At 42.0% G+C, this 16,137-nt stretch overlaps 1 protein-coding gene across 1 annotated transcript in view; it reads right to left on the reverse strand.

Annotated features, from left to right (window-relative positions):
- Positions 1–15,074, reverse strand: part of SUCLG1 (succinate-CoA ligase GDP/ADP-forming subunit alpha) — a 35,972-nt gene extending 20,898 nt beyond the window's left edge. Inside the window, exons 1-3 of the mRNA XM_068977455.1 lie at positions 14,956–15,074; positions 4,539–4,642; positions 714–830 (exon numbers count right to left, since the gene is read on the reverse strand). Coding sequence (XP_068833556.1) covers positions 714–830; positions 4,539–4,642; positions 14,956–15,052 — 318 coding nt within the window. The 5' untranslated portion in view covers positions 15,053–15,074. The remainder of the gene's footprint in view (positions 1–713; positions 831–4,538; positions 4,643–14,955) is intronic.
- Positions 15,075–16,137: the final 1,063 nt, after the last annotated feature.

The raw sequence follows: 16,137 nt of genomic DNA on the forward strand, positions 1-16,137 counted from the left end.
TCATCTGACTTTGTGCCATAAGCACGTATTAGCCTTGTAACAAAGAAAGTTTAGCTTAATGTCATTCTAAAAGTATTGAGAAATCAGCAAGTTGAGGAAGAGACCAGGCCTCTGTGAGTTGCCCGTTGGACTCTATTCCACACAGGAACACCACCCACTACTTACTTACTCTGAGCCAGGTTGTCTGCCACTGATCAGCTGTGAGACTATGTACAGGACCCTCAACCTCTGTAACTGCCATACCCTTGTCTTTAAAATAGGGATGATAACAGCCCCTACCTGGGGGCTTGTGGTGAGGCTTGAACGAGGCCCTGAAGATGAAGCACCCGGCACAGTGCCTGGCAAAGCTCCCACTAACACTGAGCGATGGGGTCGAGCATGGATGCTGACATGCGCACTTCTAACAGCCCAGAAGAAGAAATGGTAAGGAAAGAAAAACAAGCCAAATAGAAGCCAAGCCACGGCACTTCTTCCCTGAAGAACTGATGTATGCCTATAAGCAAAAGTGACCCAGGCTGCGGAGAGGACATCCTGAGCCTACGTGACTAAAGTGAACCCACTCATTTTTACCACGGTTCAAACTTCTCTAGGTTGCTGGAATTTTAGAAGGCAAGTGACTCTTCCAAAAGGGGCACAGTTAAGATCTTGAGCCAAGGTGTGCTAACTCTTCCCTTGGTTTTTTCTTCTTGCCAAACTCAGGTACCATTAATTACCTCCTTCACAGTGTTAAAGACTGGTAAGCCCAGGTGCGTCTTGCCTCCTTTCCCTGGAGTCGTTCCTCCAACTAGTTTGGTGCCATATTCCAGTGCCTGCTGGCTGTGAAAGGTGCCCTGAGAAGGAAAAGCACAAGACTAGTGAGAAAGGCTGGCTGGGGAGCCGAAAGGCAATCTTCAGCAACTTGGAAAAGAAAAACAAATATGCTAAGTATCTGCTGTTTGTTGTTGTTGTTCAGTCAGTCGCTAGGTTATGTCCAGCTCTTTTGCAACCCCATGGACTGTAGCACACCAGGCTCCTCTGTCCATGGAATTTCCTAGGCAAGAATACGTATCATCCCCTTCTCCAGGATCTTCACAATCCAGGGATCGAACCCACATCTCCTGCACTGGGAAGATTCTTTACCACTGAGCCACAGGGTAGGAATAGCCATATTTCCAAGCATCCTCATCAACTTTCTGAACACAGCTTTCAACCTTGAAGCAAAACAGGTCTCTGCAGAGCCAAAATCACTGTTTTGTGTGTGTGTGTGTTTTTTTATAGGCGGTCTCTTTTCACTCTGTTTTCAATTTTAGCTGGTGATCAGAAACTCCCTGGTGTTGATCTGAAAAGAACACCTCCTTCTCACTGCTCCTCAACCCCTGATGTCCTCACATCCCCCTTCTACTCACCACTCCATAAAGGCACTGATTTCTATCTACTTTGTTCACTGAGAAATGGCACCCAAAGCAGTTACATACAGTAGGCACTCAGTAAATAGTTGTTGAAAACCAAATGGATCTACGTGGTCATTCTATGAGGACCAAAAAATGTTGAGTCAACTACTCAAGTTCTGTTAAAAGCATAAAAATCGGGGCTTTAAGAGGGACTTCAGAAATTTCCTGATTTCAAAGTCTTCATTCTTCAAAACAGGAAACCTAATCCCAAGCACATTAACTGACTTACCCAGTCGATGATGGAGTTTTGTAAAGGACCACAGGGCAGTGCTCTCGTTAAAGCAGTACCATTCAAAGTGTTATCTATAGACTCTTATGGGTGTGCAGTGAGGTAAATGCAAAAAGAGGGGGGGGAAATGACAAAAAAGAAGAGAGAAAAAAACAAGAAAAATCTAATAAAAAAATAAGTGAAAATGTCTGCAAATTTTTATAGCAGTATGACATTGCTATGACTTACTGTATTTTGTAAGAAGTACTGCTCTGCAACAGAGTGTAAATAAAAAGACACACCCAAACTGGTCCTTCATTCCAGACAGTTAAAGAAGCACTGTGCTAGACTACTACACGGCTAAATAAATTTAAACGGTCACACTTTTTAGTCCTAATGTAGTGCTGAACAGGGATGACATTTCCTATTAATGTCCTTGTTTCCATTAGTTTTCTCATTATTACCATCCAGTGTATGGTTAAAATAAGAATAGTTTTAGTCGCTCATAACAGCCAGTACAAGAAATATCACCCCTTGGGAAAACGGCATGGTTGGAATCTGCTCTGAAATACAAATATTCCTCATTCATATGTGCAACAATGTGCACAGTGGAAAAAAAAGAATGAGACAAAATTTACCTTTTCTATGGAGATAAACTCTAAATTTCAGACTTCATCATTCTCTAGAAGCAGAAATTTAACCAACAAATAGACAATTAAGGCTCCCAGTGAATGAGAAACAATGAATTTGCCAGTAACTAAGACACTGAAACCAGCCTTGGATTTCAATATTTAGGTAAATCATCATCTAATTTAAGAAGCAGAGACAGTTACAAACAGTGCTTACAGCACAGACAATGGTTCTTTAAAAAAGGGCAGACGTTAAAATGTCACGTGCTCTGTTTAGTCACTCAGCCGTGTCCGACTCTGCAACTTGCAACACCATGGACTGTAGCCCACTAGGCTCCTCCATCCATGGGGATTCTCCCGGCAAGAATACTGGAGATGGTTGCCATGCCCTCCTCCATGTAAAATGTCAAAGGGTCATATAAAGCTTAGCAAATAGAAAAACAACATTCTATAAAATAAATTTATGTGTGGAATTTGGGTTACTCAAACATTTAATTATACGCCAATAAAACTAATACATATTCCCAAAGGGACTGAATATGATTTTAATTGGCAGAAGAATGGTAAACTGTACTTCATCAGCATGAAGCATCAGCTTTCTTTAAAAGGTATGTATGTGGAAGTGGTATTCATAAAATACACAGCTCTCAGAAGTGTATGAGTGAACCAATTTTATCTATGAACAAAATTTCAAGGTTTTGGGTGTTTATTCGTTGGCAATGGCTATTTTTTAAAAACAGTAGAAGAATGGGAGAAAAAGAAGAACGGTCCACTGCAATTCACATTTCTGTGCCCAGAAAAGTCAAAAAGCAGAATGACATTTCACATGAAACAACTTCTAATCAAAATTCATTTTTAAAAAAAGAGAAATATGTTTAAAGCAATTCTTAAGTACTTAAAAAAAAAAGTTATAGAAGTTTGGATATTTGAGTATCCTCCTCTAGATCAGGAGTTGATAAAGTGTGGCCTGAGGGATCTGGCCAGCCACTGGTTTCGTGAATTAAGTTTCACTGGCATACAACCATGTCCACTCACTGACATATTATCTGTGGCTGCTTTTGCTGTTCCAATGCTATGGAGTAGTTGTATCAGAGACTGCATGGCCTACTAAGCCTAAAATGCTTACAATCTGGTCTTTACAGAATAAACATGCCAATGCTAGATGACCAAAATATTGCAGAATGAATATATAGTTCCTTTAATCACAGAAAAATCATTAACTTTAAATTACACAAAAATCATTCATCACTTGTATTCTGCCATGTCTCCCTTAATAACCAAGGAAGAGACACTTTGGGTTAAAGTTAGGGATTATCTTCCAATAAATTTGCTAGCATTCCTTCAGATTAAAAAAAAACCTGTGCATCTACTGCAGGAGAACTAGCAATGTGTACAAATGTTTTAAAGGGCAACTTGGTAGCAGCTGCTAGAATTCTAAATACACAGAACCTCTGACACCCAATTTTACTTTCAGGAACTTATTTAACAGACATATATGTATGACATATATTATATACTGTATAATACGTTTTCAATATATATATACATACACCCAGAGAAAGAGAGCACATCCTATAGAATAAACTTTGTAGAACGCCTATTATGTAGTGTTTGCATGAGTAAGAAAAGTATCTAGAAGGATACATGTTAACTTGTTATCAGAAAGACTTCCAGGGGAGTAAAATGGTAGGAAGGAGGGAAAGGAGAGTCTTAGGTCGCACTTTAATGTCAAATCACATCACAGATATATTTAAACTTACGCAAATTCTATGATGTATGCAGAGGATAGGGAGGCAGCAAGGCCTAAACACAAGCCATCTACCTTGTTGTTGCTGTTCAATCGCTAAATCATATCTGACTCTTGTGACCCATGGACTATAGCATGCCTGGCTTCCCTGTCCGCCACTATCTCCCGGAGTTTGCTCAAGTTCATGTCTATCTACTTTACTGTGTGCTTAATTAAAGAAACAGTGACCTGTTCCACTGTTGGAGAAATATCAGTTGTGTTATACTTGCTGAAAGAAAACATGTGGGTTTCCAACAAAATACTATACTCCTAGGGAGGGATTTTCGAGGTAACAAATACAATTTTTACCTGATTATAGCACCTAATCCCCTCCTGAGATACAACCCCACTGCTGTAGTGTACCCCTTTCTGCTACAAACATGTATTATGACTTCTGTGATATTAAAAAAAAAAAACGGACAATACTTCAATGTTTCTGTATCTCTAATATACATTTAAAAAAATAAAAATCTTGATACACATACCTGCTTACCAGTGAAACCCTGGCAAATAATCTTCGTATTTCTATCAACATAGAGATGCTTCCGGGAAGTTGCATAAGAGCAATGCCGAATTCCATTCTGTTGCACTGAAAAGTAAAGAAAATATGACACATTACAATTTTTTCCAAACTTTTGGACTACGGACTTAACCTAGTGACAAAACAAAAAAAAATCCTCTGAAGAGGAAGCTATCACATGATGGCGGCAGCTTTCAATGTCACTTTTTAAATAAGACATATTAAATATAAAAATTGATTAAAGAAACAAAAAAGGGACACTGTTCTTCAGAATTCCCTTTCTACTGAGAACCCCAATCTTGTAGCTTTTTCTCAATGAAGAAAGGAGAGGTTAAGTTTATAATTTTTATTCCTCAGAAAGAAATCTGGTGCTCAGATAAATAGCTCAAATTAAAAATGAGGTATCACTCTAATACTCTTTACTAAACAGCCATATGCTTTCCCTATTTGACCCACCATTTTTAAGCCCAACATCTCTAAACAAAAGATGAGCTAACAGGCCAGCTTTGTCAGAACTACTAAGAACTACTCTGCAACTCATTCCCTGGCAATAATATTAACATTGAATGTTAAGTCATAGAATAAGGGCTTCCCTTGTGGCTCAGCTGGTAAAGAAATCTGCAATGCAGGAGACTTGGGTTCGATCCCTGAGTTGGGAAGAACCCTGGAGAAGGGAAAGGCTACCCACTCCAGTATCCTGGCCTGGAGAATTCCATGGACACGACTGAACGACTTTCACTTCCATAGAATAAAATGTGTCTAAAACATAATCCAAAAATTACTTAAATTTGGTCTCTTCTGATGGAAGATTCAAGACTTCACATCTAAAAGATATTGGGAAAATAAAATAAATAGGAAAAGGAGATGAGGGAGAAACATGTAAAAAACACCTGAGCTATTTTCACCTGAGTTAATTACACCTCAGTGAAACTGAGAAACTTAAGTAGCTCCCAGAGCCAGCTCCCTGTATTTCAAAAATCAGTAGGAAGCAGAGCACAGACAAATTAAAAACTGTGGGCTATCTTCTAAATCCCCATCAGAGCCCCAAAATTCTGTCTCCGTGGTCCACTTTAGCCCTTTTGAATTGCTAGCACCTACCACTGAGGTAGCCCATGAAAGTCAGGTCTAGAAAAGGACATCTATCTCATCATAAATTTGTCCAGAGTCCACTCACCGCTTTTTGTCCTGAATCACAGCTCATATCCTCCTAAGCCCTCAGACTCCACAACTGATCTGCTTCTGGCCCTTTGAGCAGCCCTTGATTCATCTTCACTGACCTCACATGTAGCCCACCAGGCTCCTCTGTCAGAGGGATTTCCCAGGCAAGAATACTGGAGTGGGTTACCATGCCCTCCTTCAGAGATCTTCCTGACCCAGGGATCAAACCTGTGTCTCCTGCATCGGCAGGCAGATTCCTTACCAGTGAGCCAACTGGGAAGCCCATACTCACCTGAGCTTTCAACAACTGAATTTTGGAGTCCCCTGTATCTCGAGGGAAGAGAGAGGCCTGGAATTCGCCCCGACCAACCCGGAGGGAAGTATTCTGTGTGCACACAGATGAGCTGCATTCTTGGACTAGACTAGGGGCCCCGAGGGAGTGATGAGGGTCAGTCCTGGCCCAGTGAGCATAACTAAGCACCTGAACCCGGGACAGTAAACAGGAACTGTGGCCTGAGAGCCCACTCTCACCAGTGCTTGCCCTTGGCTCTCCCAGCTGGAGATGCAAAACCACAGAACTCAGAAGAGCTTTCCTCCCCTCTGCTATGCCTGGCAGAACTTGCCCCAACAGTCCCTCCCACTCCTGGAATATTCAACACACAGCCCATCTGTCAGGAGTTTTCAGTGAGGAAAAGTACAAGATCTGATTCCAAGAGCAAATAAGATGAGGATATCTGGAGCCCACACTTGCTTTCTGAAGGTACAGTTTTATCCTCCACAAGTACTCTTACACTCCACCTTAACAAAGGCAGTAGTTCACTTCTCCTTCCATGGGGCAGGAGTGGCCCTGTCACCCTGAGAAAGGACAGGTCGGCCTACATTTGTAAAGCATGGCTTCAATATCAGTACAACTCCGATCATTACCCTCTCCTACTTCTTCTTCTACTCCAGATCTCTAAGATCAGCTTTATGGAGCCCAAGAATTCACATCACCAGTGCTTATAAAAACTGGTGCTTATAAAAACTACATCTGCAAGTGTGATGAACAGCAGCTCACCTCCCAGATAACCTTGGAGCCCTTTAGTACTGCTTAGCCTACGTGATGACCCTACCATTCTACAGCATCTAGAGAAGTGGATCTTGGGAGATCTATCATGTACATGTGGGTACCTGAACTCTCCCCTTCCACTGTATGAGCTGATACTAAGGCTTCAGGTAAGCTGGAACCAACAGACTATCGTCACCTTTGAGCCAACCCCAAAATACATGTTCAAAGATAAGGAAATGAAATTCTGACCACAATCTGCCCCAACAAGAAACCTGTACAATGCCAGACAAGGTATCACTCATACTGAAACGAGATGAAGCAAGAATAATCAAGCATTTATGAAACTCAAAGGAAAACCTTGTGTTGCCCAACAAGCCATGATGTTCCATAATCATTAAAAACGCCTTTTTAATTTGAGAAAACAGAAAATGAATCTGCCCCCTTCGCTGGCCCTTTACACCAGTCGCACTCACCCAACTGCCACAGTTGTAAGGAGGACCCCAGACTTCCACCACCCCAAGCCACCATAACACAGGTAAAGACAGGCGGCTCTATATTTAAGGCAGAATCATAATCAAATCAATGATAAATCTTACCACTGGTGACATCAGAGAATCAAGGAAATTCTTCTGCTTTTGCCATTTGTTTGCATTCAGATGGACATAATGCAAAATATACTTATATTCCTAGTAAATCTCACCAAATTTTAAGTTGCATACGCCATTTTCCTTGGAGAAAGAAACCTGGAGAACCCACTCCAGTATTCTTACCTGGGAAATCCCATGGACAGATGATCCTGGCAGGCTACAGTCCATGGGATCGCAAGAGTCAGACATGACTTAGGGACTGAACAACAACAATGTCATTTTCCTAATTCTTCCCCACCATAGACAATCCAAGCTCAGAATCACAGGCTGCAGACTCCCCAAGGAAAGCAGCTTCTCCTTTTCCTCACCACTACTATACCTCTTCACCTTTCCTCCCAACAATTCCACAGTTCTCTAATTTGGACTGGTACAGAGTGCAAGCTACTAGCTGCTAGAAGCATTAAACCTGTCAGACTGGTCATTTTCTTTCCCTACTTGATTTCTTCTCCATCCAAATTCTCAATCAAATGTCCTAAATAATGACAATTAAAAAAAAAAAAAAGCTTATTCTATTTCTGCTGTCTTCAATGGTCTGTCCATTGCTTCAAGAGGCCTAATCATATTTTGGTTTTAAATACAAACCTGATCTCTATAATAGAGTACCCTATTTCCTAAAAATAAATCTAGAACATAGGGCATACTTTAGTCAAACTGTCTGACAAGTATTTCTCACCTTTCAATGAGTCAATGTACTCATTCTCCTAAGAATTTCACATGCATTGATTCATGTAAGTTCACATTCAAATAAAATGTTATGTGGTGAGGAATCTGAATTTTCACATGACATTTGTGACTTGTGAATACAATGGGGTGTCTGGAGGGGATCTGAGATTAAGAAGAATGGAAACGAAATACTTTCATGCGGTGTCTAATTATAAGCACCACACCTGCAGGCTAAAGGGTGCACACATTTTGTTACTTCCTTTACCGCATTATTTCTAAGCAAAATTATTTCTGGCTACGTTTCTTTTGGGGCTTCCCAGGTAGCACAGTGGTAAAGAATCTGCCTGCCAATGCAGGAGAAACAGGAGATGCGGGTTCAAATTCTGAGTCAGGAAGATCCCCTGGAGTAGGAAATGGCAAGCCACTCCAGTATTCTTGCCTGGAAAACAGAGGAGCCTGACAGGCTACAATCCCTGGATTGCAAAGAGTCGGACACGACTGAGTCAGACACAACTGAGTCAGACCCGACCGAGTGACTGAGCACACACACAAGTTCCTTTCGGTATCATCTAAATATCTTCAAAACTTCTAACTATAAATTCCATGCGTATAAGGACCATGTCTTATACCTGGCATCTCCCATGGCATATGGTACAGGGCTGTACAAAGCACATGTACAGGAAATGTTCGAATTTCAGGACAAGAGATGGGATCTATGAAAAGAAACACATACAGAACTAAATACCAAAAGTTCCATCTCTTTTTGTGTGAACTAGAAAAATGTCAATCCATTACCAGGAAAAGAGGGGGGAAAATCCTGTATCTATTTTTGTACATGCAAAGATCATTGGTTTCCCAATAATTTGTATAAAAAAAATCCAGTCCTAAATACTACTAGCAGTCCTCAATGCTGTTACAATCTAGTACAAATTCCATGCTAACCAGTTTTGTTTTGTTTTTAACAAATGAAGTACAGGAAGCAGTAATGTAATACAAACTGACTATTCCACTACACGAGAAGAGAAAAAACCTAAGCAAAACATAGCGCAGGCAGAGTTAAAGGCAATGGCCCACCAGGAGCGTGGCTTCATAACATGTGACAGGCAAGGAGGAAGATCATAGCAACCTGAGCAACCCAGGGGCCAACGGGAAGGAGGGGACAAAAGCCCAACAGAAAAATGGACAAAGGCCATAAACAAACACAACTGGTGACAGACAAATCATAAATCAACCTATGAGAAGATAATGACTCAACTAATGTTATGGAAGTGAGTATTTTTAATTAAATATTAGGGCAGCAGGAAGGCCTAAAGTCAGCCACCAGGCAGAATTTTCCAGTGGTGAAGGCCTTGGGACATCTCCAGGGAATGTGGTGGGGTCACCTTCTCTCCAGGTTCTCAGAAATGGGCCAACCTAACCTTGGGACTGCCTCTCAAAGCAGCTGAAAGCACAGCCAGGAATCAGACAGGCCTGGGCTTGAATTTATGGTCTGCCGCTCACCAACTCGGTGACCTGAGGCAGGTCTTTTGATCTTCCCTGGCCTCAGTCTTCCCTTCTGTAAATGGAACAACAGCTGCTCACGAGGCTGTGATGCTGATGGGAGACGACGCCTATAAACTGGGTAGTAAAGTGCCTAGTCCTCCCTAAACTGGGTCCACATCCTACATAAGCACAAAGGCCAATCATTTCCTAAAAAGAGAGAGCACACAATTCATATTTTAAAATCAAATAAGTCAGAAGGGTTTTACATTCTCATGTATAACCTATATATGCTTATATGTAAATATACTAATCCATGTCTATGTAAAACATTCAGTAGGAAGACATGTACTAGCAAATTTTTACCATCTGAAATATTTTTAAAGATGCAGCCATACTGTAAAAATGGGGATATTATACACCTCACAGGCAACATAAGAATTAGATGAGATAATAATATAGAGAGGACTTCCGTGGTGGCTCAGACAGTAAAGCGTCTGTCTACAATGCAGGAGACCTGGGTTCGATCCCTGGGTCGGGAAGATTCCCTGGAGAAGGAAATGGCAACCCTGGTGCAGGCTACTGTCCATGGGGTCACAAAGAGTCAGACACGACTGAGCGACTTCACTTTCTTTACTTTTCTAATATAGAGAGCATGCAGCGTAATAACCAGGGTAGAGAAAGTGTGATTTCACTACTGGCTATTTATTACTGACAGAGAATGAAAAGACCAGACTGCTTTGAGATATTCATTGTGCCAGGCTCTCTCCCAGATACTAGAGATTCAGAGGTAACAAGATAGACTCAGGCCCTCATGAAGCTTCCTGAGATATAAACATTAAACAAAGAAACACAAAACCCCAACAGTGCCAACTGTAATAAAGGCTATGAACGGAAGAGACTAAGTAATCTGAAAAAAATGTGTATCAGCCAGCCACATGCAAATCCTCTCCCCACCAGAATGACCACGCCATCCACAAGATGGCTGTGGTGTGGATGCAAGTGTGGCCAAAAGCAGCTGCCCACATGGGACTAAGACCACGGATGGTGCTATGTGACCAGTACTGTGCTCCTAACCAGTAGCCTGAGACTATTCATGAAAATACTCCCACTCCAACTGCTCTCTCAAACTATGCTCTTGTTGCTCGCTCATTTATCCAGGTATGTATTCCTGATATTAACAAATGTACACTTACTAATCATATGTATTATGCGTCTATAATATGCAGACTATTGGGGTCCCTACCTATAGGGCCTTAAAGTATAGCAGAGTAGCTCAGCAGCCACCTACTTCTAAACCCTAATCTACTATTCCTATGTGAAATTATATATTCATTTAGTATTTACTTACAGATGAAGTATAATGGGCTCTAAGTACTATATTTCATCAAATCTAAAACACTACCAATTTTAAGAAATGCTATTAAGAACTAATGTGGAGAAAATGCTGCCAATTTACTGTAAGATACCATCAATTATAAGACATCCCAATTTTAGGAATGTTATTAATATATTAAAAAATGTGGGTTTATGGCAACCAAATGCCTGCCTTCCCCTATATTTGGAGAAATTACTTTTAATATCCTCAACTAAGTTTTATGGAAAAACAAGTTTGAGGTCAGGTAATCAAGTCACCTTCTCATGGCTACACTGATACATTTAGATCAAAGCCATATTGTATTTCTGAAATAAAGATTTGGTTCTTAGATGCAATGACAACAGGTACTAGTTATCAGAAACAGCACTGTTGAGGGTCCCCTTTTCCAAACTACACTTCTAAATATCTTCCCAATTCCCGAAACAGGACTGTACAATTTGGCAAACACGTGGAAAAGGCAGATGACACCTCTAAGTAGAGAAGTAACCTTCTCAACAAACCAGTGAGGCTGCCAAAGAAAAAGAAAAATCAGAACTTCAAAAAAGGAGGTTCAGTGTATCACCCAGCATGCACGTACTAGAAAGGCTGCTGCAGAGTCAGAAGACCTGAGCTCTGGTACCCATTCTGATACTGGTGAGGAAACACTGGAGTTTATTTCCATATTTGCCAAACAAAGGAACGGGACCAGTTCGGCTGTACGGTTCACTTTTTGGCATCAAAACGCCTTACTTCTGAAGTTAAAAAATACTGGCTCTTGAATAGACATTTTTCCAAAGAATATATACAGATGGAAAACATGTAACGTGAAGAGGTGTTCAACATCACTAATTGTCTAGGAAACAAACAAATCAAAACCATAGTGAGATTTTACCTCACCCCTGTTACAGTGGCTATCACCAAAAAGACAAGAAATAATAAGTGTTGATGAGAATCTGGAGAAAGGGAACCCTTGTGTGCCTTTACTAGGAAGGTTATTGGTGCAGACACTATGGAAAACACAATTGAGGCTCCACAAAATATTAAAAACAGAACTGTCATATGACCCAGCAATTCCACTTCCAAGTATTTACCTGAAGGAAACGAAAACCACTAAACTGAAAGGAAGCCCCATATTCACTGCAGTACTGTTTACAATTACCAAGATATGGAAACAACCGAAGTGTCCATAGACAGAAGAGTGGATAAAGAAAACACGGTCTGTATGTTAATGTGCACACAGACACACAGCATGTAATATTATTCAGCCTTAAAAAAGAAAATCTTGCCATTTGTGACAACACACATGGACCTGGGGGGCATTACACAAAGTAAAATCAGTCAGACAGAGAAAGACAAATACCAGATGATCTCACCTACATGCGGAATCTTAAAGAAAAAAGCAGAGACACAAAACCTGAGCTCACAGGTAAACAGACTGGTGGTTGCCAGAGTTGGAAGGTGAAAGGCCAAGTGAGGAAAGGGGGTCAAAAGACACAAATTTCCACTTATAAAATAAGTCATGGGTATGTAATGTACAGCATGGTGACTACAGTTGATAATACTATATTGCACATTTGAAAGTAGCTAAAAAGTTCTCATCACAAGAAACAAAAATGGGAAATTATGCATGGTGATAGACACATATCACAGTAGACAGACATTACAATATATACAAATATCAAAACATTAGGTTGTATACCTAAAACTAACATAATGTTTCATGTTGATTATACCACAATAAAGATTAAAAAATACTAGCTCTTGTTCCCTATTTTCTTCTCAAAGACCAAATTTATAGGAACTACTGGCTTGTGTTTCAAACAATTTTGCACTACCTTATATACTTCTTGAAAGCTTTCACTATTTCAATTTCAAGGGTGCTAATAAAATCCTTAAGCATTCTCATGGGAGAAATCCTTATTTTTCATTTTATTTTCTCGCCACACTTCAACTGAGTTCTTTCTCTCTTTTCCTAAGGACTGTTCTTTTGGTTCAAGAATTTCTAAATATTCTAGGCTGCCCTCAACAGGTCTCTCAGAGGCATCGACAAGCGTTTGGAGTTTTTTCCTAATTCAAATCAACACTGCAACACTTATGACCTTCAGCACAAAGCATGCATTCAAACTTAAGAGAATAAAGGGGACAAAACGCCACAGTAACTCTAGTTCTACTACCAACCTCAGAGCCTAAATAATTTGTGTCTGTCTTTAAACAAAAGTTTGCAAGGTGCTACTGTTGTGGCTGTGATTTTTCTAGTAAGAGGAATGTGACAAGACAAAAGATGTGGGAGATTCAGAGGTTCCTACCGCTGAAATAACAACCCTGTTATTTGTAACCTCTCTAATATAAAAGATACCTTGGTTTAGATCTCAGACCTTTAGTGACAAGGTAATCACATGACTAGGATAACTCCAGGCCATGCCAGCAACAGGAAGCTACACTAGATGACCTCTTAAGGCCTCAGGATCCCGAAGTCTAGGAATAAAGAATAAAGAAGCTCAAGTTCTGTGAGAACAGGATCGTTAAGTATTGCTAAGGGTGGATTCAAGATCTTAATCTTTCAGACACTTTCTTCTTATAGACTCTGCTCCGAAGACAGCAAACCTATCTGAGGCAAGGATTTTTCAGAAACTCAGAAAAGCAAGAAAGACATGGGTATAACTAATTCTTTTTTTCTTTCTGCCTAAAACATCCTTGATTATCCTTTAAATTATGTAATAAAAATCTCCAGAAAACTCTTCCAAAGAAACCCAACTTCTTCCTACTTGCCAAAGTTTGTCCTCAGGTGATCTGGTAGCTAAGTGTAGCAACAGAGTGTACAATCATTGTTGTATACTTTTAAAATGTAATTTTCTCAAGAAATGAATCATCTCATCCAATATTCCGTACCAGCAGCAGAACTAGCAGCAAAGCAGAAAAAGGGGAGATAGAAAAAATTAACTTTGGTTGAGTACCTATTTCATCCAAGGTGCTTTATATAAATTGTTCCCTTTATTCTGCATGGTGAATCCTGGACTTCATCATTTTTAGGATGCACTTTTTTTTTCAATTTTTCTTTTTTTACATTTCTTAAATTAGGATGAGACTGACAACTAATGGCGTGTCACAACTTTAATTAACAATCATTTCCCACTGTTAGTGGCAGACAAAACAGCAGTACATCTTGCAAGTGACAGTTGTCTCAGATTGATTAAAATATGGTAATGATTTCATGGAATGTGAACAGAAATTGAGAAACAGATTTAGAAACAACCCCCCCCCCCAGAGTTATTACCTAGACTGTACAGAACCAGGCAGACTTCAAACTCTGATGTGGCTGATGCCAAAGTCTTTTCCTACACAACCTATCTAACAAACACAGAGACTTTGAACATAGTAAGGATTTTCAACAGTCAGCGTTATTAGCAACCTTGGGTGTTAAGTTTTCAGGAACTGAAGAATTCACACAGCCTGGTGAAGACACTACAAGTAAGTTGGTTAAGGTCCTAGCCAACCCTAAGCTTGCAGTTTTCTGGGCTGTGCTGACTCTAAATAGATCCTCCTGCAGATTCACCTTACAATCTAAGGAAAGGACAATTTAAAAGTATAGGACCGTCCTGTACAAGGCTCAGCTTGACCCTCCAATTTCCTACCGATTTCTTGCCCGTACTTCTCAACCCACTCACCCTCCCAGAGACTTCATCCTGGGCCACATCACTTCTCACTTTCCTAAAGAGCCTGTCCAGATGCCACCCCCATCCCCCACTCATCGCCGGAGGATCAAGGGCGTGCAAGAGCCAGACACCGCGTCTGCAGGGCTCCCAGACCCGAATCCTGGCTGAGTCGCTCTACTTCCCCACTCGCCAGCAGACCAACAGGTCCCCGCCCCACATATCGAGTAAAGCTTCCTCCGTCCCCGGGGGTCCCAAGCTTGGGCCCTCCCCCGAGATCCCGCCCCGGAGGGCCCAGCCGCGGCCTGGACCGCGGCGCCGGGCCAGGTGAGGCCGGGAACTCGCGGAGGCTCGGAGGACAGAGTCCCGGCCGGACTCACAGAGGAAGGCGCGGGACAGGAGGCGGGCGGCGGCGAGGCCGCTGCAGCCAGAGGCCATGGTCGCAGCGGCACGAGTAGCGGCGAGGGCTGCGGTCATCCGCCAATGACACTCCCAGGCCCCCGAGGAAACTGGCGGGGGCCGAGGTGCAAGGAGGAAACGGGTGGCCAGAGAGTTCGCCGGTATGAATTTCCCTCCACAGAGGCTTCTTCACGCAACATTGGTCCTCGCAGGTAGAGAAGAAAAAGTCTTCTTAACGGAAAAATGGCCAATAGCTCGGCTTTTCCCCGGAAACGTGGCTTTGGCCCGACAATAATTACAACTGGCAGCTGAGGGGACACCCCACCGATGCCGGTTGGCGCGGGGCGTTGTGGGAAATGTAGTTCAATGGGCGCAGTTTGTGGGAAGTTTGGGTGGGGGCCTGCGGAAAGGGAAGGAAAAGAGAAAAGAGGGAGTCAAAGCCACCGGCACGGTGTCAAAAGGAGTGAGGAAACAGTGAAACGAGGTGCAAAGAGCAATGCAGAACCTTTCCAGGCCCTTTCAAGGCCAAGATGCAGACTTCCTTAATTTCCCCATCTACCATATGGAGAGGGTGTTACCCTTGCGAGGACCATCGTTACCAAAGGGAACGATGAATCTGAACTCGTGCAGTGAAGACGAGGATGTGACGAGAAAGACCAAACGCTACCTTCCTGGCACCTAACTTCTTGGAATATGAAGCTTTTGGTTAAACAGGCTATTATGAAGCCTATAGAGTGCCTCTTCTGGAGATCCCGGAGGACTGAAGTTAAAGATCAAATGAGTGTTAGTCATTCAGTGGAACTAAGTGACTCAGCCGTGTTCGACTCTTTAGGACCCCATGGACTGTAGCCCCCCAGGCTCCCCAAACCATGGGATTCTCCAGGCAAGAATACTGGCATTTCCTTCTCCAGCGGATCTTCCCGACCCAAGGATCAAACCCGGGTCTCCGGCGTTGTGGGAAGGTTCTTTACCAGCCATTCAGTTCAGTTCAGTCGCTCGGTCATGTCCGACTCTTTGTGACCCCAATGAATTGCAGCACGCCAGTCTTCCCTGTCCATCACCAACTCCCAGAATTTACTCAAACTCATGTCCATCCAGTAGGTGATGCCATCCGGCCATCTCATCCTCTGTCGTCCCCTTCTCCTCCTGCCCCCAATCCCTCC

Source organism: Capricornis sumatraensis, chromosome 1 (genome assembly GCF_032405125.1).
Source record: "Capricornis sumatraensis isolate serow.1 chromosome 1, serow.2, whole genome shotgun sequence".
NCBI classification, from domain to species: Eukaryota; Metazoa; Chordata; class Mammalia; order Artiodactyla; family Bovidae; genus Capricornis; species Capricornis sumatraensis.